This window comes from Triticum urartu, unplaced genomic scaffold, assembly GCF_003073215.2.
Source record: "Triticum urartu cultivar G1812 unplaced genomic scaffold, Tu2.1 TuUngrouped_contig_6981, whole genome shotgun sequence".
NCBI classification, from domain to species: Eukaryota; Viridiplantae; Streptophyta; class Magnoliopsida; order Poales; family Poaceae; genus Triticum; species Triticum urartu.
In genome coordinates this window covers 1-19298 of record NW_024117787.1, presented here as the reverse complement: position 1 = coordinate 19298, position 19298 = coordinate 1, and the positions used below count along the sequence as shown (strand labels likewise).

Genomic DNA, 19298 nt, shown 5'->3' with positions numbered 1-19298 from the left:
TCCTAGGTGGTACTTGCTTTGCAAACTACCACACTGGACATAAATACGAATGTTGAAGCTCGGCTCAAAATAATGAATGGATTGAGATGGCATTTGGTGGAGGATGTTTATTTAGGCATAGGAAAGCACTATAGAAAATGGATACTATTTGGACATGCCAAAGTGGTACTTCCTTCACAAACTATTGTTCTGAACAGAATAGGAAAATGAATATTTTTGAATTATTTTTGAACTAGGCAAGGAAGGTTTTTACATATTTGACGAAGATATGACCCAAAAAAAATTATGAGATTTTTTTAGGAATTTTGAGAATGACAGAAATATAGGTTGCTTCACAACCTGGGGCAAAAACTGCCACATGGACATGACACATAGGCAAAACTGATGAGGTGGCGCCTAGTCATAGCAACCCACCATAATTTACAAGGCTATGACCATCTATATTGGTCGTTAACAACTAGAAATAAGGCAACGGACTAGCGCTATTTGCTTTATGACCATTTCATGTAAGGAAATTACGACCTTTCTGATCAAAATGGTCGCAATGGTTTAGGGTTTGGAGCCCCCCAAACAGCTTTTGACCAATTGGTCTGAAATGGTCATAGATCTATGACCATTTCTTCCAGGGTCACTGACAGAAGGTCACTAGTTGACATATTTATTGTAGTGTGTAAAAAAATATTTCTGTAATTCAAAAATAGTTCATACCACTCAAAAAAATTAAGTTATATTTTTAAAGAATCACGTGATTCAAAGGAATGTTTTTTGACATTAAAATATGCAATGCGTAAAAATGTTTACATGTTATAAGTAGTTACATCACTGCAATCTTCATCATTGCTCCGAGCGATTTTCAATTTCAATTCGGGTTCTGTGTTATACACATAACGGTGGCTCGGTAAGTTAGAAATATTCTAAGCAGGTTCTGGGGCGAATTCTCCATCAAATGAAGTACATCACCGCTTAAGAAGCGACAAAGGACTGTGTTTGGATCAAAGATTACCTTTCGGAATTTAGTATGGTTTCAAGATGGTACCGCTTATGCCGCACAGTGTGAGAAAGCAAAGGTCATACCAGTGATTCAAACAAATACAAAAGCCAATTCAACACAATTTTGAATGTTGTGAATGTGTTGGACAGACCCAACTAAATTATATACTAATGTTTCATTTTTATAAGAGAAATTTCAAAATTTTATTGTGATAATGTATAGCTTCATTTTGCACTCACAATATTACTCAAGGCACTGAGATTGAATGAACTTTAATCGTAGCGCCGTTTTAAAAATTAAGCTACATCTACTTGCTGCTGAACTCCTAAACAATATTAACTGAATATATTTGGGTAGATAAATTCCAGAGATTGAAAAATTTCTATTTCCTATAATATGTTATCTTACTGGTAAATTTAATAGCTGATGCGATCTATTACTAGCTTCTCCAAATGAGTGGAAGATTTTGGTCAAGATAAGTAAATGAAGACTCCACTGTTAACAGTATTATAATTGCTTACTATTTGATTATTTTCTGAGCGGGAAAAGTTCACACAATCTGAATATGGAGAGACATAACTTTGTTTTTCTTGTTTTATTGTAGAAAATGGATCAATCACCTCACGTGTAGTGTAGTTCTGCACAATATTATTTTACCAAGAAGGCGTAGAGATATTTTTGCCCTATTGCAATGCACGGGTAAATTTACTAGTTAATGTAAACTGTATTTGCCTATTTATATTGAATTTTTTTACTTAAAAACCTATTTTGCCACTAAATTTATGTCAATTTGTCTTGACACGTCACTTGGTAATATATTAAATAGTAAACTTTAGGTATAACTAGCAGAACTAAAAATATAATTAAACTCTTATGTAATTAACTTACATACTCTTTATGTTGCCACTGTATTTATCCATAGAAAATATCCTTTGTCTAAATTGTTGTTCTATTTTATCACAAATTTTTATTTAATGATATAGTTTGAATGGTTTCAGGAAAAAAATCTATTACAATATATTTTGCCATATATTTAATCAAACGAAAGTATCTCAATTCTTCACAAATAAGTTATTTCTCTTGATGTATTACATTGAATTTGTATCTATCCTTGTATATTGTTAAATATCTACAGAAATTGGTAGAATCTTCTGAAGCGTATAAATTTTATAGGCTGTCTTTCATTTTCTTTCTGGCATATAACTAATATTTTGTTGGCAAAAGCAACTAACTAGGGAGTGCGGATTTTCAGAGGCCGAGCCACAGGCAGGCCGGTATCGTGGACGTTGGTTTGGGCCTTGGGATATGCACCCCCGTCAGTGTGTGGCAGGCCTATTGAGTGAAATACAGCCCACGATACGGCTAGCGGATTCTAGGCGTATTGTGTACGGCCCATCGAAACTAACTATGCCCCCGTGTCATTTGCTTGGACCAAGGTCAGGGCCCATGACCAGTCGTTCGAAACAGCACATGTGCGAGAATCTTCTCCAACACACCCTCTCGCACGCCTGGGCTGCGTTGGATAAACGAGAGCCACACAGCGGGTCGTCTCTCCCGTTCCAATCTGCATCGGTTCGTCGAGCAGCGACGGCGGTGTTGTTCTCTCGCCGGCCGGATGTCTACCAATGGCGTCAAGATTAACGGGTACGTTTTGTTCCCCCCTCCGGCGAACAGCCATTGGTAGAAACTGGCACTGATTTTAGGTATTCCTAACTGATTTGCGGCTCCGTCGATTCACAGGATGTGTGCTGCGCCCGGGGCGATGAGCAGTTCTTTCTTCCCAGTGGAGTCACAGGATTCCATGAGCGTCCCAAACGGCGCTGTCTGTGGCGCCGGCTGTGCGCGGCCGCCTGTGGATGCAGGGGTGGGCGAGGTGTGCTCTGAAGCCACCAGCGGCTGGATGCGCAGGTCAGTCAAAATCAATCGCCTCTGTTTCTTTTTTGTCTGTTGTTCTGCAATCTTAAATCTGGACCATTTCTATGTTATTAGGCATAGAAACGTGCTGATTGGTGTATGCGTGGTATATGTTGTTGTTTGGGTTCACTAACGAGGCACATTATATTCGGATGTAGCGGCGAAGCAGTTTATTTCCATATTTGTTAGGTTCCCAGGCACTTAAAATTTTGGCAGTGAGCTATGGGGTTTACTGTTGCTGAAGTTCATGAAGCATTAGAATTTGATTCAGGCTGTCCTGGACGGGTTGTTTAGTTTGAGAGAGTCTGTACTGCTGATGTGTTCTCAATGCATTTTTTCTTGGTTGGATTGCATAGTTGATTATATTTATGTGGATGCCAGTTGATTAGTCTACATGATGCCGGGAGTTGTTTTTGTTGATTTTTGAGAAACTGTGAACTGCCCGTGCCGGATATGATACGCACGTTTGTTAATGTGTGTCGTGTCCCGCCGGCTCTTCGTGTGACTATTAGTGTACTTTCAAAAATAACAAGGTACTCATTAATTGTTTCGTTTGTGTCATCTCATCCTAAGATGCTTATGCAGGGTCAGGGTTGGAAAAGCTCCCGAGGAGAGGGAGATGAATCCGAACAGGATCTCAGCTCTGGAATTGTCTGTCCGTGCTTATGCAGAGAAGAGGGATGGAATGGTTGTGTACCCAAGTACCGGGACAAGTTTTGACTCGTTGGATGAAGCTTATGAATTCTATAATCTGTATTCGTGGGAGTGCGGGTTTGGTGTTAGACTTGCCAAGAGCAGATTGAATGTTGAAAGGAAGAGATGCATGCAAGAGATTGTGTGCGCTTGTGCGGTATGTTAATTGAACAATTGGCAAATTTATTCGCATCCTAAGCTGTCTGATTGTTCTGTCATTGTGGATCCTGTGCGACTGACGGCATTTCTTCTTGTCGTTTTATCTTTGCAGGGGAAACCGTTGAGGGAAAACAGCCGCTCGACCAGGTGTGGATGCAATGCCATGATTAGGCTGCTGCGGTCAAACGACAAGGGCTGGTATATAGCAGAACACAAGGATGATCATAACCACCCGTTGACGTTGACCTGTGGCCAGAAAATGCATTGGAAGTCGCATAAGCATATAGACAGATACACAAAAGATCTAGTCAAACAGCTGAGAGACAACAATGTGGGGCTGGGGAAAGTGTTCAGCATTGTTGGAAGTTTTTTCAGGACAGTGGATAAAGTACCATTTACCAAGAGGTCTTTGAAGACTCTTTGCCGAAAGTTGAATAGAGAACAGTCTGACATGGATGCAGTCAAGACGATGGCGATTCTAGCTGAAATGTAAGGTAACGATCCTGACTTCAATTACACGGTGCAAGTGGATGGGGAGAGCAGGGTAAAGACACTAATGTGGGTAACAAGCAGAGGTTTTGACCAGTACAGGTGTTTTGGAGATGCAATCACATTTGATACAACTTACCGTACTAATCTTTATGACATGCTGTTTGGGTTGTTTGTTGGTGTAAACAACCACTTCCAAAGCATAATTTTTGGTGGTGCCATGATGAGGGATGAGAAGGAGGACACGTTCAAGTGGATTTTTAAAGAGTTCATCCATATGGTGGGCGGGAAACACCCACAGACAATCCTAACTGGTTAGTATCCCTCTCGAGCTCTTTTTTTTCCACTGGATACATGCAGCTGTTTTTGTTGTATAGATAGAAGAGTTCTAACCAACTGATTGTGGGTTCGACTGTAACAATGCAGATCAAGCACGTGCGATGGAGCTGGCTATCGAGGCTGAACTACCAAACACAGTACACCGTTGGTGCAAGTGGCATGTTCTGAAGAAAGCAAAGGAGTCGATGGGTGTGTTGTGGAGCAAGAACAGTGACTTCAAGATGGAGTTCCACAAGCTAGTCCATCACATGATCACAGAGGAAGAATTTGAAGCTGGTTGGCAGCAGATGCTGGAAAGGTACTCCCTGAAGAAGCATCCATTCTTGACGCAGATATATGAGGTGCGCCATAAGTGGGCAAAGCCATATTTTAGAGGAGTGTTTTGTGCGAAAATGACTAGCACACAGCGGAGTGAGAGTGCAAATCACATGTTGAAAGGTTACGTGCCGCCATGGTGTCCTATGCACCTATTTTTGAAACAATTTGAGAAACTCCAGTTTAACAGGGAGTCGGAGCAGAGCTTCCAGGAGAAGAGAACACTGCTGGTAATTGTTCCATTTGCAAATGCTACAGATTTTGTGCATGTTCTGGCTCATGATAAAGATTTTGCCAATTACTTATATGTGGTGTGTTTGTTTTGCAGATTGGTGTGTCGCTTAAAAATAACCTGCCATTAGAGAGGCATGCTAGCAAGGTGTACACGAGAGCTATGTTTGAGAAGTTCGGTGAAGAGTTGTATAAGTGTGGTGCACATGTATTGGATGAGATTGTACCAAGAAAGGTTTACAGATCAACACATGTAGATGCAGCAGCAAGAGAGAAATGGAGTAAGGTTGAGTTCACAATCGAAGTGGATGATGAAGAGAGTTTTTTCAGTTGTGAGTGCGGCATGTTTGAACACGCTGGGTTGGTTTGTTGCCATGCATTGCAGGTCAACATTTTCACCTGATTCGTACTCGGTTTGTTCACGATGAACAGATGATAGGGGAATGAAAATAATTTGTTGTTTGCTATGCAGGTTATGGTCCACTTCCTCCTGTCGAAGATACCAGAGAAGCATATAATGAAACGCTGGACAAGAGATGCAAATGATGTTCTCCCTGCACATTTGGTCCGATACCAGAAAGACAGAGGGCCTCCTTCCAGTGATACATTCAGACATCACACAATGTACACGAAGGCACTAGAGTGTGTGCTGCTTGGCGATAGCAATGTTAAGTGTTATGATGTTTTTATGACCATGATGAAGGAGCAAAAAGCCACTCTGTTACCATTGAGCGCCGAAAAGGACGGGATGGGGCTAGCAGAAAGGGAGCACCAAAATCAGGTTTTAGTTGAGGAGCACCCAGGGGAGCTTCAGGTAGAAGGTGGCAGCACAAGGCCTGCTTGTGATGGTGAAACAAGTTGTTCAGGGATCATTGGGTAGCAGAATAAACGCCCGAGAGGGAGACCGGCAACTAGCCGAGACAAAGCTCCGTATGAGGAACAGTTGAAGAGATCAAGGTTGTGTACTATCTGCAGGGGCAAGGGCACAAGTGCACCACTTGCCCTGAGAGAGGCGACGTGCCGAAAATGCCAAGGAAATCGCCGAAGTGTACAAATTGTGGTGTGCTTGGGCATCGTCGCAATGCTTGTGGCACGAAGAAGTCTGGACCTTTTGAACCCAAGTTTCTCTGAGGAACTTAATATGTTGGCTGTGTGGAAACTGTTTTCATTATCAGGGATGACTTATTATAAATTTGTGATGGGATCGTTTACATCCTGTTGACAATTTAGAATTTGTTTTAATGCTTCAAAGGTTTGTTTCATTCGAGGCACTGATTTTTTTCGTGTTTGTGTTGGTTTCATCTGAGACAGTGTTTTGTTTGCATGGGTGTGCTGGGGACTGTGTTGGAACGTTCACCAGGATGATGTTTAGATGAGCTTGCATTTTCGTTGGCTTCGATTGTGACCGTTGCATCAAATGTGTGTCAAACGGTCCAGCCTGGCCTAAAAAAGCAAATCCAAGAACTCTGATCTCGCAAATCTATGGCTCTCATGTGTACATGACGATGAATCCTGACAGGTAGGCAAAGGGACGTGCGACGGTGAACGACGAGTTGACAGGGCCACGATCATAGCTTTGACTAGGCCCATTCACTACCTCACGGGTGAGCACACCTGGTCTGACGGAGACAGATGTGCCTGGCGAATGGTACATGCATTGAATGGCCGCGCCCTCTCTCGATTGGTGAATTGGTAACTACAAGAACAGGTATGGCATGAGATGAAATTTGGTTGGCCGTGGCATCAGGCTATGTTTTCCGTTAGAAAAAAGAAAATCGCCAGAGATGGATATTTGCTCCGCACGCGATTATTTGTTTTATGCGGAAAAATAGATAAAAAAAGTTGACCAATTTTTTTTGGGGTGAGTCACTGATTGTTGTGTTGTGCCTGTGCCTTGCTCGGCTAGATGGCCTGTTCTCATGGATGGCATGGGGGCGTTGGGGGAGGGGAGCGTTGCCCATGCTTAGGCGATGCATGCCATTGGCTGTGCGAGTTGACAGGTGATGGAAACACTGCTCCCAAAAACTTTTAACGGTGGGCATGATGACGCTCCTTTTCGTGCTGCGAAAGGCCGGGCAGTTGGTGACAAGATGTGTGCACAGATACATTGTGCCGTCCATCTGTTCCCGGTATAAATGCGCACAGAGAGCCATGGGAAATAGGTGAGAGAAAGGCTAGGCGTCGCCTGTGCGCTTCCCATCCACATAATTCAAATTTCCAACCTCGGCTACCATCCCACCATGTTGGTTTGAATTTTGAATGTGCTTGCTCGGGAGGGAAAACGAAAATTTTCGCTGTCTATATATGGACGTGGCGCGGGGGAGTGGAAATAGATCCAAACAAGAGTAGAGATGGCGGCAAGCAGCACAGTTTCACCAGCTTCAGAGCTGACCGAAACATCTGGCTCCACCTTGACACTAGGCGGGGTGCAGGTTAGTAACTTCACTTGGGAGTTAACCATGTCCATCGATTCATCTACTGCGCAAAGCTTACATTTGATCATGCATGTCGCGCAGGTGGTTACTGAAGCTGTAGGGCTGGATGCTCTCGTTTTCCCTGATCCTTCATCTGTAGTTGACAGTCTGGTCGATGAGGTCTTTGCTTCTACCATAATTTCGAGTGATTTAGCATTGTTTTCACCTGACTAAAAACAAAATGTTTACATTGACACACGTAGGCTAGTGTGATGGCGCAAGGCGCGGGGGCCGAAGAAGAGGTTGTTTCCGGTGGTGCATCATTTGAAAATGTGAGTTTTGATTAGCTTTTCGTACCGGTATTGTGCAAACATGTGCATGTGTTCTAATCCATGAGGATCAAAAAAAATTGTTCGCAGGCTGATCCGGACACGGAGATCCCGCAGTGGTGGTTGGAGGAAGAGACAACGGATTTTGACCCTTGCATGGCGCATGCGGGGGCGGTGGGTGCATGCAAGCTGTTGGATGGGGATCACATGTCAGGAACGTGGGATGCTGAAGCTGGGTGTGAGGAAGATGACGCTGAGAGCCCTCCATGCAAGCATCCAAGGATATGATATTTTCAACGACATAATGTATTAGGTTGATGCATGCTAGTGTTTGAGGCCGTGTGTGTTGCTTAGAATGTCAACTAAACGTACTTCAAGGTGTTAGTGGTGTTGTTCGCCACGTGCATTTTTCAGTTTCATTCTCACTATGTGTGTGTGTTGCTAAAATGGAAAAAGTCTGGCCATTGAGTATTATTTAAATTTGCATGTGAGTTACTGGTTAAACTTGCGGGATGGAACATTTGCGTGCAAATTGTTTTGTTTATTCGTAGATGTGTATGTTACCCTGAATTAAACGAATTGAGTGGTGTTGTGCGACTTGCTAACCAAAACGAGATAAAAGAGCGAGGGAGGTGTGATGCCTATCATAGGCGTACGTGGACCATTTTATAACCACTTGTCCAGGGTGTGGAGGTGAGCACATTGTCGCCCTGTACCGGCACATGTGTATATAACGTGCTCCCTGTACCCAAGACTACAGCACAGAGACAAGGCACCACTCCATCTGGCGTTCGGACGGGAGGAGAGGAACCAAAGGTTTGTAATAGTCCTTCCATGGCTTCTCGGTTTTCTTCTTTCTTCCGCGGATCCATTCTCTCAAGTTTCTCACTTGCTCCACTTTCTTCGTTGTGTGAGATTATGCAGTTTGCTGCTGGAGATGGGGAGTCGGGCCAAGCTCTCCTCGCCTCCTGTTGTGCCAGATGGAGCTTCTTCCTCGACCATGCAGGCCGCCAAGAAGATGCCCACACTGAACACGGCGTACAATGCCGGGCTGCTCCATTCCATCGCCGGAGAATGGAATCCAAACATCAAAGGTGTGTTTTCCGGGGTAGGGATGGAAGAAATGTGCAAGATAAAGGATATGGGGAACAACAACCGTATCTTTAGCATGTCCCTCTTAGCTAGGATCGATCCCAAAACCATGAAGATGGACATGGGACATGGAAATTACATTGAGGTGAACTCTAGGGAGGTAGCAAAGTTCTTAGGGTTGAATCCATGTGGTAGGAAGATAGATATCCCGGGCGGCGCTTGCTTAGCAGACCGAGAACGGTTGCTAGAGAACTTGCATGCGATCTTAGAGACAAACATGGCTCGCACTTGTAAGATTCCTGTGGTTAGAGTTAAGAAAATCATCCAGAACGCAAGCAAGGAGGCCATGGTAGGAGCAGAGAAAGAAAAGATGATGGTGGCGTGTACAATCATAGCCGCATCCTCGTTTCTCCTACCTAGGGGAGCACACCCAAAAATTGCCAATGAACTACTGCCCGTTCTAGCTGAGCCAAATCAAATCTCCGACTATGATTTCTGCGACTACGTCGTGGAGGGTCTAAGAGAGGGTGCGGCCAAGCTGAGGGAAGATCTACGACATGAGCCAGCTCAGCTTAGTCTGCAGGGGTGCCTTGTTGTCCCACAGGTTAGCAATAATGCTTATTGGTTTACCACTTCCAAAATCATTGTGTTGTGCAATCAAGCTTCTGACTGCATTTTTTGTTTTTTGTTTTCAAATGAACGTAGATCATTTGAATGCGATTATCATGAGCACGGGATGGAGGGACGCGAGCTGCTGCCATTCCCTCGGCTAGCATCGTACTCGGATATGATGTTGAAACTGCAGATCAAAAAGCATGCAGCAAGGAATGGTGTGGATGCTGGGTTTGAGGTACATTTCTTCTTCTTTAATGCAAGTTCAATAAATACAGTATAGTTGCTAAGATCCAGTTCGATTGTTCCCTTACAGGCTGCGGATGTTCCCAGATCGTCGGCATTTAATGTTGCTTCTGCTAGCCCGGCTCAAGCCCAAGCCTGGACCACGCCGAGTCCTAGTGTGCATGACGCTACCCCTGGATTTGGTGTGGCCCATGAGCCAGCGATAAGTCAAGAGGTTAGCCATCTACACTTGTTCCCTTTGTGGTCAAACTTGCTGTTTTGTCCTCAACTATTAACTACTTGTGTTGTCTTCTTGTTGTCTCATGTTGTAGGTTCTTGACGCCATGAAGGAAGCAATGCAACATCGCCTGAAGCAACGTGAGGATGAATTCCTCAAGATGGTTGAGGAGACACAGGCCAAAGTGTTTGAAGAAATCAGGAACAAGGTGGATGCTAAACGGCACAGAGACCTCGAGGACACTCTTGGTGATTTCATGGGGCGTGTGAAGAAACAAGCTCCAATGGCGGCAGCATTTCCTAACATGAGCAAGACCTCGCATCGTCCCAGGACGATGACAGGTAATCTTCTATCTCTATGGATCCAGAAAAGTAATTACCTTTTGTGTACGTGTGCCTGCTGCCATTCCCTCGGCTAGCATCGTACTCGGATATGATGTTGAAACTGTAGATCAAAAAGCATGCAACAAGGAATGGTGTGGATGCTGGGTTTGAGGTACATTTCTTCTTCTTTAATGCAAGTTCAATAAATACAGTATAGTTGCTAAGATCCAGTTCGATTGTTCCCTTACAGGCTGCGGATGTTCCCAGATCGTCGGCATTTAATGTTGCTTCTGCTAGCCCGGCTCAAGCCCAAGCCTGGACCACGCCGAGTCCTAGTGTGCATGACGCTACCCCTGGATTTGGTGTGGCCCATGAGCTAGCGATAAGTCAAGAGGTTAGCCATCTACACTTGTTCCCTTTGTGGTCAAACTTGCTGTTTTGTCCTCAACTATTAACTACTTGTGTTGTCTTCTTGTTGTCTCATGTTGTAGGTTCTTGACGCCATGAAGGAAGCAATGCAACATTGCCTGAAGCAACGTGAGGATGAATTCCTCGAGATGGTTGAGGAGACACAGGCCAAAGTGTTTGAAGAAATCAGGAACAAGGTGGATGCTAAACGGCACAGAGACCTCGAGGACACTCTTGGTGATTTCATGGAGCGTGTGAAGAAACAAGCTCCAATGGCGGCAGCATTTCCTAACGTGAGCAAGACCTCGCATCGTCCTAGGACGATGACAGGTAATCTTCTATCTCTATGGATCCAGAAAAGTAATTACCTGTTGTGCACGTGTGCGTGGCGGAGAGCATGCATGCATGCGCGAGCGCTAGGCACCGGTTTGTTTGATCCTGCATGCATGCAATGCATGGGCCATACATGCATGCGATGCGTGGGGCATGGAAGCGTGGGCGTGTTCGGGTGTCTTGATGTGGCCCTTGATTACCATGGCCCGAACAAAGTTGATTTGGATCTCGTTTATTTCTTAGTTGTTGCCCAAGATCTGGCTGAAACTTCACGCGAAGCTGCGAGGTCTCTGATGTCAGTGGTTGTTGCTAACAAGGAGACACGTGTCCAACCAGGTGTGTACTACCACTTTAAAAGAAAAGAACCAAAAAAATTGTTCAGAAAATCGTTCGTGGGCCACCAAAAAAGCTGATCTCCGTTTTGTTGCATGTGTTTAGCAGAATCTCATGGTCTGGCTGCTGCAACCAGAGGGGTGCAAGGACCTCACCTGAATGCATGCCCTGGGGTGCTTGTGGGTTTGCTTGGCAAAGGTAATAACGGCGACTGACGATTTTGAAGTTGACTTGGTTATGTGAGGTGGTTATATGTTAGACTAATTCAAGCATGCCTTGTTTTTTTATGTAGAAACTGCTGTCCAGGAGCCTGTTGATGAACCAGAGGACAAGCCTATGATTGTGGATCGCAAAGGCAAGGGGCCGGCTATTGACGGTAAGTGACGCTATCCTTAACATGGATACAAAAATGAATCAATGATATACAGTTTGCATGTGCTCACATCATTGCCTTGCCAAACCTTGCAAAACAGTGGTCTACCGCAGGTGCAGTAGACAGACAACCATGCATGAGGTGCTTGGCGTGGCAGGTTCTTCCTCTAGAGATCATGTGCATGTCCATCATCCGGTGGTTGCGTCCGTAGACACTGATATGACTGAAGGTAATGATGTTAAATTGATGAGTTAAATGAATGTCGCTCGCAAAATTACATTGTTCTTATAATGAGAACTTGGTCATTTTTTGTTCTGTGCAGCAGTTGTGCCGGATGCTTTGCAGATGCAAAATGATGGGCTTGCAGGAATTGCCACGACCACACCAATAGGGAACAGGAGGTTGGCACTGCCTGGTAATGGGGAACAAACCAACCCGGTCCCTCTTGGTTAGTACAAAAAGACATGGTTCACTTATTCAAGCAGAATGCAAGTCAGGTAGCTAATCATGTCCCCGCTGACGTGCTTGCAGCGGTTGTTCCTGCTTTGCCACCTGCACGTGATTACGGCTACTCTCCATTTGAGCTGGATCTACAACATTTTTTCTACCCTAACCAAGTATGCCTGGATTTGTACGAGAGCGTTGAACTTCTCAGTCGGGCTTCTGAGCTCAGCAGGTGGGTTTGTTTCCAATGCTTGCACTGTGCATGTGGACAGAGCGGATTTGACTCATGCTAACAGTGGAATTAATTGTTGTCCCTAAACAGGACTTGGTTCGAGCATCACACCCCCACGGTGCTACAGATAGATGGGCATAAGATGAAGTACCAATTCAGTTTGCATGGTGAGATGATGTACAATGGCCTTGACGCCTGGGTGCGTGGTTGGAACGACAGGGAGAGGAGCATGATGCAGAGAGTTGATATCCCAAACTGGAGAGGATTGCTACCACATGATGATGTGGTAAGTTCATCATGTGCAGGAAAATGATTTTGAAAAAGGGTGTGAATGGTGATTCAAACTGATAGATCTGCGTGCGTGTATTTTGTTTGCAGCTCCGCATTGAAAATATTGATACTGACAACGCCCGTGTTGTGCTCATTGCGATGCTTTCGACGCCCAAGCTTGGTTTCCCACTCTGCATGTGTCGTCTGGTACGTTCAATACTACTAGCAGCTGCATTTCTTCTTTATGGCTGGGACACTGAAAACTACCTGCATTTGATTGCAGCTCTTGTTCCCTCTGTGGCTTGCTAACGACTGGTCCCTATACGCCTTCGACATGGAGCTGACCAGGGTCACGGTGATGGACCCATTGTACACGCAGGTGGGGTCACCAGTGTACAAGAGGAAGCACGGGGCGACCGTGCGCATGCTGCTTAAAGGGCTCAAAATCCTGGGGACCATCCTGTTTGGCGGTTGGGAGATGGATATCTCCAAATGGACTGTTCGGTACAACATTGATATGCACATAGCTTGTGGTAGGTGTGTGCAAGTATACATCATTCCGCGCTCTTATATTGCTAAGTGGGCTGCTTTAAATCTTCCTCTTATATTGTGATCTGCAGCGGTGAATCGCCTGGCTACATTGCGCACTATGCGGACAACTTCAATGCTTACGAGCTGGAGGAAGCCGTTCCTGAAGTAAGCACCAACCTACATGATCTTGGTTCCTCCATGAATTAGTACTCATAATGAAAGTAATGATCAACTTAACGTTTTGTTCATGTGTGTTGGAAAAAGGTTGGTCTTCCCCTGCGTCGGAAAAGGATGCTCTATGAGACAATTGCCTGCTCGGGTAACACTGCTCCTCACCCAGGATTCATGGAGGAAGTGGAGGTGGAGGAGTAGAACACTGGACTCCATGTTGTCGACATGTCACCCTTTTGGAGCTGCTGCGTGCAAGGACATGTTTGATTACATCCGGTGAGGATGGAAGTTGTACTTTTTTTGTAGCTGTCTTGTTGACAGTTCTGTAAGCCCATTGTGTGATGGGCTTTGCAATGTGCTATGTGTTAAACCTATGTGGTGCTTGTCTAAGTATTTTGGCATGGAACTGTACCAGCCATTGAAACCTATGACTAATCAATGTTTGTTTCTATGGATGGTGTATGCCGGAACTTATCATGGTTGAACTTGTGCTGTTTTCAAGTGTTAAGTTTACTCCCATAAAATCACTGTGGATGGCTCTGGAAGCAGCTCCCTTGGCACGTGACGGGTCTGCCATGCAGGTGAATTCAAAAACACTTGTGACCTGTGAGAGCCGTTGCCCACCACTGCTTCCGAAAGGTGACCGTTGGTGGGAGCCCTTGGCTATATATACACCACGTCGGCTAAACTACGTTGGGCTTCACTCCAGCAGCATCAAAACTTCCCAAACACATGTCGTCCTCTTTCTCTTCGAGCTCAAGGTCTGCTTGTTCATCCCAGAGGCGTTGGGCTGCCACAAGCAGGTCGCTGGTGCCGTACAGGGTAGGTCCTCTTGACTACGAACCAGCGACGCCATGCTGGTGCAAGAAGAGACCCAAGGCCGCCATGTGGATCTCCTAGAGCGATGATAACCCTGGAAGAAGATACAAGACATGCGCCAAGTCGCGGGTATGTGTTCTACTAAAACTAGTTGGCTGGTCTATGATTCCTACATTCTGAAGTTATTTTGTGGTCAAATCCCGTCAGACTGGAGGCTGTGAAATGTACGTGTGGCATGACGATCGTATTGAGGATCCGTTCCTCAAACAACTCCTCATTGATCTCCGCGACAGGGTGCGTCACTTAGAGAGGATCAACTCAGAGTTACGAGATGCAGCAAGTGTGGTGGCACAACATCGCTCTACCCAGCTAGAACTACCTCCTGCTCCTATAGACAATTTAGCTATGAATCAAGGACCTGGCTATGTCAAGGGTTTGCACTGTTCATGCTGCTGGCAGCATTTTGTTGCAAGTGCTTCTTCGGTTAGGAGCAGTGAACTTTTAACTGCATCCACAAAAAAGCTTGTGTTCTAGATGTGATAGTTGTAACCCTAGCAGTCCATCAGCTGTTGTTGAGTACTTGCCTTTGTTTTTGTCCTAGCAGTTGAACTTGTACCTCTGAATGTATGTGGTAAACTAGTGTGAACTAGTTGCATATGAAATTTGGTTTCTATCAGATGTGCTAGAAATTTGCACTCGACACACATAAGTAGTAACCGATCGTCAGGCATAGTTTTGTGCTGGGTGGCCAGTGAAATGGTTGTAATCTCTAGTTATAATACAATCTAGTTGGGAAGAAATTTCCGGTAGTTAGAACGGTATTCTAAAGAGTAGTGAATGATACATTGACCGCTTCAAGGGCGTCGTTTGCTACTGGAGTTTGGTTGCCTTGCATCCTCATTAGTTCGTAGATCATTAGGCTGCTGTGTGATGCAAGTGTGTCCTGCAGCAAAAGATGGTGCGGATTAGCAAAAAAATGCATTTTCCATGGGAGTATGATGCTAGACCGACATACTTTGTTTAGTGGTATCTGTAGCTTATCGCCATCATAATTCCATGCAAAGAAGGTGGCACACAACCCAGTCTGATCTCCGCATTTGGGTGGATTCAAAAAAGCCAAAGGGACAAGTTGAAACAATGCGAGTAATATGTGAACTAATTACAAAGGGCGAGTGGTCGATGGGCCAAAAGCATACTTCTCAATCTTTTCCCTCATTATGATCGGAAAAGTGCGCCCCCAGTGGCTTGATTCACAATGCCAAGAGCTGAAGAAATTCTAGAGGCATGTGAACAACGCGACATGGAGTTTGTTGCTAACAAATTCATGCATGCTGACTCGACGGTTGCTATAGCCAAACGGGCCAACTGCTGGGTCTAATACAATTATTCTTTTGCGCAACATATCAAAAGCATAGACAGTCCAACCATCAGGCAGTATCGTCGGGATGTACCACTGCATATGGATAGGCATCTCAGTGATTGGCATTGCAAACTTAAACAATACTTCTAATAACACGACCTACCATTCGGCACGAAGCTGGGTTGCAGGATGCTGTTCCTTCTTGGAAGCTGGCCCTGATTGATTGTACGGTCATTGGGTCGGCGTTCGATAAAACAGTTGTCTACAAAAATGCGGTTCAGGGGGGTTTTCATCAAAGCAACCAAATGGGTGAATTATAGGGGGATGCTGGGAACACTCACGGCAAAGTCGGGCTCGACGAATTTCCTCCATATCTGTCCAGTACTGTCCTTTGAGAAAAACAAATCAACTTGCCCAAGCCTACGAAAAATAGTTGTAGCCATCTCATGGGTCATTGCATCGTTAGATGCAAGCTGACGCTGGATTTCAACACCCTCTAATGTTACGAGTCTTGGCTTAGGATGCACGATCCATTTCCTGCAGTGGGTTCATTGGGGAAATGCAGTTACTAAGTGAGAAGATGAAAAATGATGGTGAGTATTCAGTAAAAAAATTATTGCACAGGGGGGGGGCGATCTTGCCTCTCAAGGTTTAACATCGAGGTTGCACTCATCTAGTCTTTTATGGCCCTGAGTATAGTTGGGTTTGGTGGCACTGGGACTGATCCGGCGACCCAAGGATCTCTTCCAAATTTGCATTGAGGGAGATCGATCTTCAAATGTGCTCCATCGGTGGTTGATCCAAACAATATGAATCCGGGTGCTGGACGTATCTCAGCATAGTAAGTAACCAAGATGGCTGTAAGGTCATCATAAAAAGCAGCAATTTTGCTCGCAAATTCCTTGACAATTGCATCCTGGGATATGGGGATTTGATTGAGTGGTTCTTGCCCACATGTTGGTGTTGCGGCGAGGGCGGTCTCTGTCTCTCGTGAACATGTTTTCTTTGTTGTGCCCGACTGTATGCTTGATGATAAACTGCCATCCCTTTTCCTAGACACGGAACTATTGACAGACAGGCAACCTGCAAAAATGGATAATGGGTAGTGTCAGATTGGGTCATCGTGTATATGCATTCAAATTTCATAACGTAAACACGATGGATCGTTTACCTCCAGGGTTGCCTGGTGCTGGTAGTCGGGGTCCAATCTTGCTGGCTAACGGCGTGCAGAATTGAGTTTGATCTGTTGATACATGAGGGGGGGTCGCAAGTATTTGTTCCTTCATTTTCCAAGATGCATTTTTTGTTGCCATGTGCCTTACAACAAGTGCAACTCTCTGCTAAGCATGACATAAGCTTGTCTGTGAAATTAAACATATTGGACTGGAACGCTTGACGCATTTCTGATATGTTTTCTAGGCCGCGAGCATTCTGCTCCTGTAGAAGTATACCAAGCTTCTGCGCTGACTGGATAATCAAAATATAAAAGTTGGGTTAGTTGCGAGGGAAAACAATATGATGCTGAAAAAAATGATTGAATGCCTCCTTGACTGAATATAAGTGACTTACTATACTTGGGTAGCGTGTTCGTATGTAATTTGAAAACTCCTACGGACCATTTTTGGCATAACTACTTCGCAACATCAGCGTGCATGTGGCGTTTCCCCTCTTGGGAGCCGGTGCCGGCTTTGCTGTGGGACATTCCTTAGAAGGGAAGCCAATTAGATTGCTCACTGACAGCTCGGTCCATACCTGTTGAGTTGCAAATATGGTCATTGCATGTCATGAATGAAAATGATTGCATTACCAATCAGTAATATATTTTAGCACTGGGGGGCGGGGGTACCGTTGCACCGTGGAAGGAAACTTCACCTGCACCAACATTGACTGTAATTTTTTCCACCATCTTCTTCATCGCATCATAGTTGTACAGACCTATCCGCGGTGTTACACCTCGCAACATGTTTAGAACGCCTAGATCAAGACTATCTAGTACGTAAAGTTGTGATAAAAAGCCCATTAGCCAAAACAAATGATCATATGAATCTGAATAACATCAAAAAGTACGGGAAAAAGTTATTCATGAAGATCCCTAAAACAGAGTGAAAAATACCTGCAGGAACAGATGACAGCCAACTATGTGGACAGTTGGGTTTCTCTTGGACACATCTGCTTTGAACTTCCTCACAGCTTGGAACAGATGCTTCAGTACATATCCTCCCCAATTCCAATCCTTTATCTTGCTGATATCATTCAGTGCAGCCCAAAAGTCTATCGATATATAATCGTGCTTAGCAGTAGGAGCAAGTACATGACCGACTACAAAAATAACAAATGCAATCTTGAAACAGTCCTTCTCTATCTGTGTGGATGATTCTGTGATGGCTCGATTTAAGTACGCCTCAGCCGCTTTAAGACTGTGCGTGCCTCTTTCGCTAAATGATGCAGCCACACGCGTGTACTCAATACATGCTTCTGACGGCTCCACGCCTTCACCTTCTATGACCGTATTACCACATGGGATGCCAAAAACATAATTAAAGAGTTTAATCTACATCAACCCTATCCATTAGGTAAGCGTTGTACTTAAGGCTGATCTTCTGCCATGATTTGAGCTCTAGCATTCCATCGAATCCGGTTTCCTTGATTAACTGTCGCTTAAACTCACTAAACTGGCCTATGACCGAACCAACTTTGAGCAAAGATAGCCTGGACGTAAAGCACGGCGTGCCTGGCAAACCTGATGAACCACCGGATCCATCACAGTCGCTATTCCAATCTTTAGGTGACTGCTCGCTGTTCTCTACTCGATTGATAACCATAGCTGCTTGAATCCCACTAAATAAATCGAACATCTTCACCGTCTAGAACTAAGGCCCCTTGATTAGAAATCCTATAGTATGAGAGCAAGATCTAAGAACAGTGAGGAGCGAGCATTACGACCGAACATGTAAATGCTGGAGGTGTGGTTGTGGTGAGTACCTCTTGCTTAGGCCTGCCCCGGCTGACTGACGGAGGAGGGTAAGCCTAGCCGCCGTCGACCAGCTCCACGGCGAGCGGGCTGTTCGTCCGCCTTTGCTCCGTCTGGTGGATTCTCCTTGGGCGGCGAAGAATAGAGACACAGGTCTGCCTTGACTCTGCCTGAGGTGGGTGGGGCGAGGTAGATGACAGTGGGGAGGGGTGAAAAGGTGTAGTAAATTGCGTGACGGGACGTCTCGGGGGAAAGCGACCCGGCCTGGACGGATGGGTGTTGTTCCACGAAACATGCACCTCGCGTTTATCCATCTCACTAATTGAGTTATTTGGGTTAAAGTAAACATATCAGCGTGATGCCGATAATTTTTCTGTGTGCATAAAAAACACTGATAAATCCTGACTAATGTGGGTGAACCTGAACTACGACGTCTCGCTAATTAATCCTGACTACGACAAGCCTTGCAAAACTTGTTCCACTTTATCTAACTTGATAGGTACATGAAAAATGTCGTGCCATGATGGCAGGTAATTTTTGTGAATACATAATTATATGGTAATCTAATACTGTCGATGTGTCAAACAACCTCATTGACCTGTGAGAAAAAAATGTGGGCGAACCCTAAACCCCTCAATTCCATCCGGGATCTAGTCCAGGTTGGAGACAAAGAGATTTGCAAGATACAT

General features: G+C 44.9%; 2 protein-coding genes, 3 long non-coding RNA genes and 1 pseudogene across 8 annotated transcripts; 4 read left to right on the top strand and 2 right to left on the bottom strand.

Moving 5' to 3' along the window:
- The first annotated feature begins 2753 nt into the window (after positions 1-2753).
- LOC125531357 lies at positions 2754-6011 on the top strand (annotated as a pseudogene).
- A 1637-nt stretch (positions 6012-7648) lies between these two features.
- On the top strand, positions 7649-8328 carry LOC125531355. The gene is made up of 3 exons (XR_007293170.1): positions 7649-7725; positions 7809-7877; positions 7965-8328. It is a non-coding gene; the product is annotated as an uncharacterized LOC125531355 (long non-coding RNA).
- A 263-nt stretch (positions 8329-8591) lies between these two features.
- On the top strand, positions 8592-10646 carry LOC125531356. Its single transcript, XM_048695770.1, has 6 exons — positions 8592-8690; positions 8799-9570; positions 9672-9816; positions 9895-10038; positions 10136-10382; positions 10615-10646. Exons 2-6 carry the CDS (start codon positions 9524-9526, stop codon positions 10644-10646), a joined length of 615 nt encoding a protein of 204 aa, XP_048551727.1. The 5' UTR covers positions 8592-8690; positions 8799-9523.
- Positions 10647-10902: 256 nt separating this feature from the next.
- On the top strand, positions 10903-14956 carry LOC125531358. Of its 3 annotated transcripts, none has more exons than XM_048695772.1 (13): positions 10903-11102; positions 11349-11441; positions 11547-11636; positions 11731-11814; positions 11912-12040; positions 12134-12259; positions 12343-12487; positions 12578-12773; positions 12866-12964; positions 13041-13294; positions 13378-13453; positions 13553-14407; positions 14486-14956. In XM_048695772.1, exons 1-12 carry the CDS (start codon positions 10922-10924, stop codon positions 13658-13660), a joined length of 1581 nt encoding a protein of 526 aa, XP_048551729.1. In that variant the 5' UTR covers positions 10903-10921; the 3' UTR covers positions 13661-14407; positions 14486-14956. The 3 variants fall into 3 exon arrangements, with proteins under 3 accessions (XP_048551729.1, XP_048551730.1, XP_048551728.1); XM_048695773.1 differs by having other exon boundaries at positions 11544-11636; positions 12137-12259; XM_048695771.1 differs by having other exon boundaries at positions 11544-11636.
- A 60-nt stretch (positions 14957-15016) lies between these two features.
- LOC125531361 lies at positions 15017-16175 on the bottom strand. Its single transcript, XR_007293173.1, has 5 exons — positions 15980-16175; positions 15802-15900; positions 15475-15731; positions 15294-15362; positions 15017-15221 (listed from the first exon to the last, which is right to left on the bottom strand). It is a non-coding gene; the product is annotated as an uncharacterized LOC125531361 (long non-coding RNA).
- Positions 16176-16281: 106 nt separating this feature from the next.
- On the bottom strand, positions 16282-18810 carry LOC125531360. 2 transcript variants are annotated; one of them, XR_007293171.1, is made up of 6 exons: positions 18621-18810; positions 17752-18531; positions 17485-17627; positions 17208-17390; positions 16810-17105; positions 16282-16721 (listed from the first exon to the last, which is right to left on the bottom strand). It is a non-coding gene; the product is annotated as an uncharacterized LOC125531360 (long non-coding RNA). The 2 variants fall into 2 exon arrangements; XR_007293172.1 differs by having other exon boundaries at positions 17485-17623.
- Positions 18811-19298: the final 488 nt, after the last annotated feature.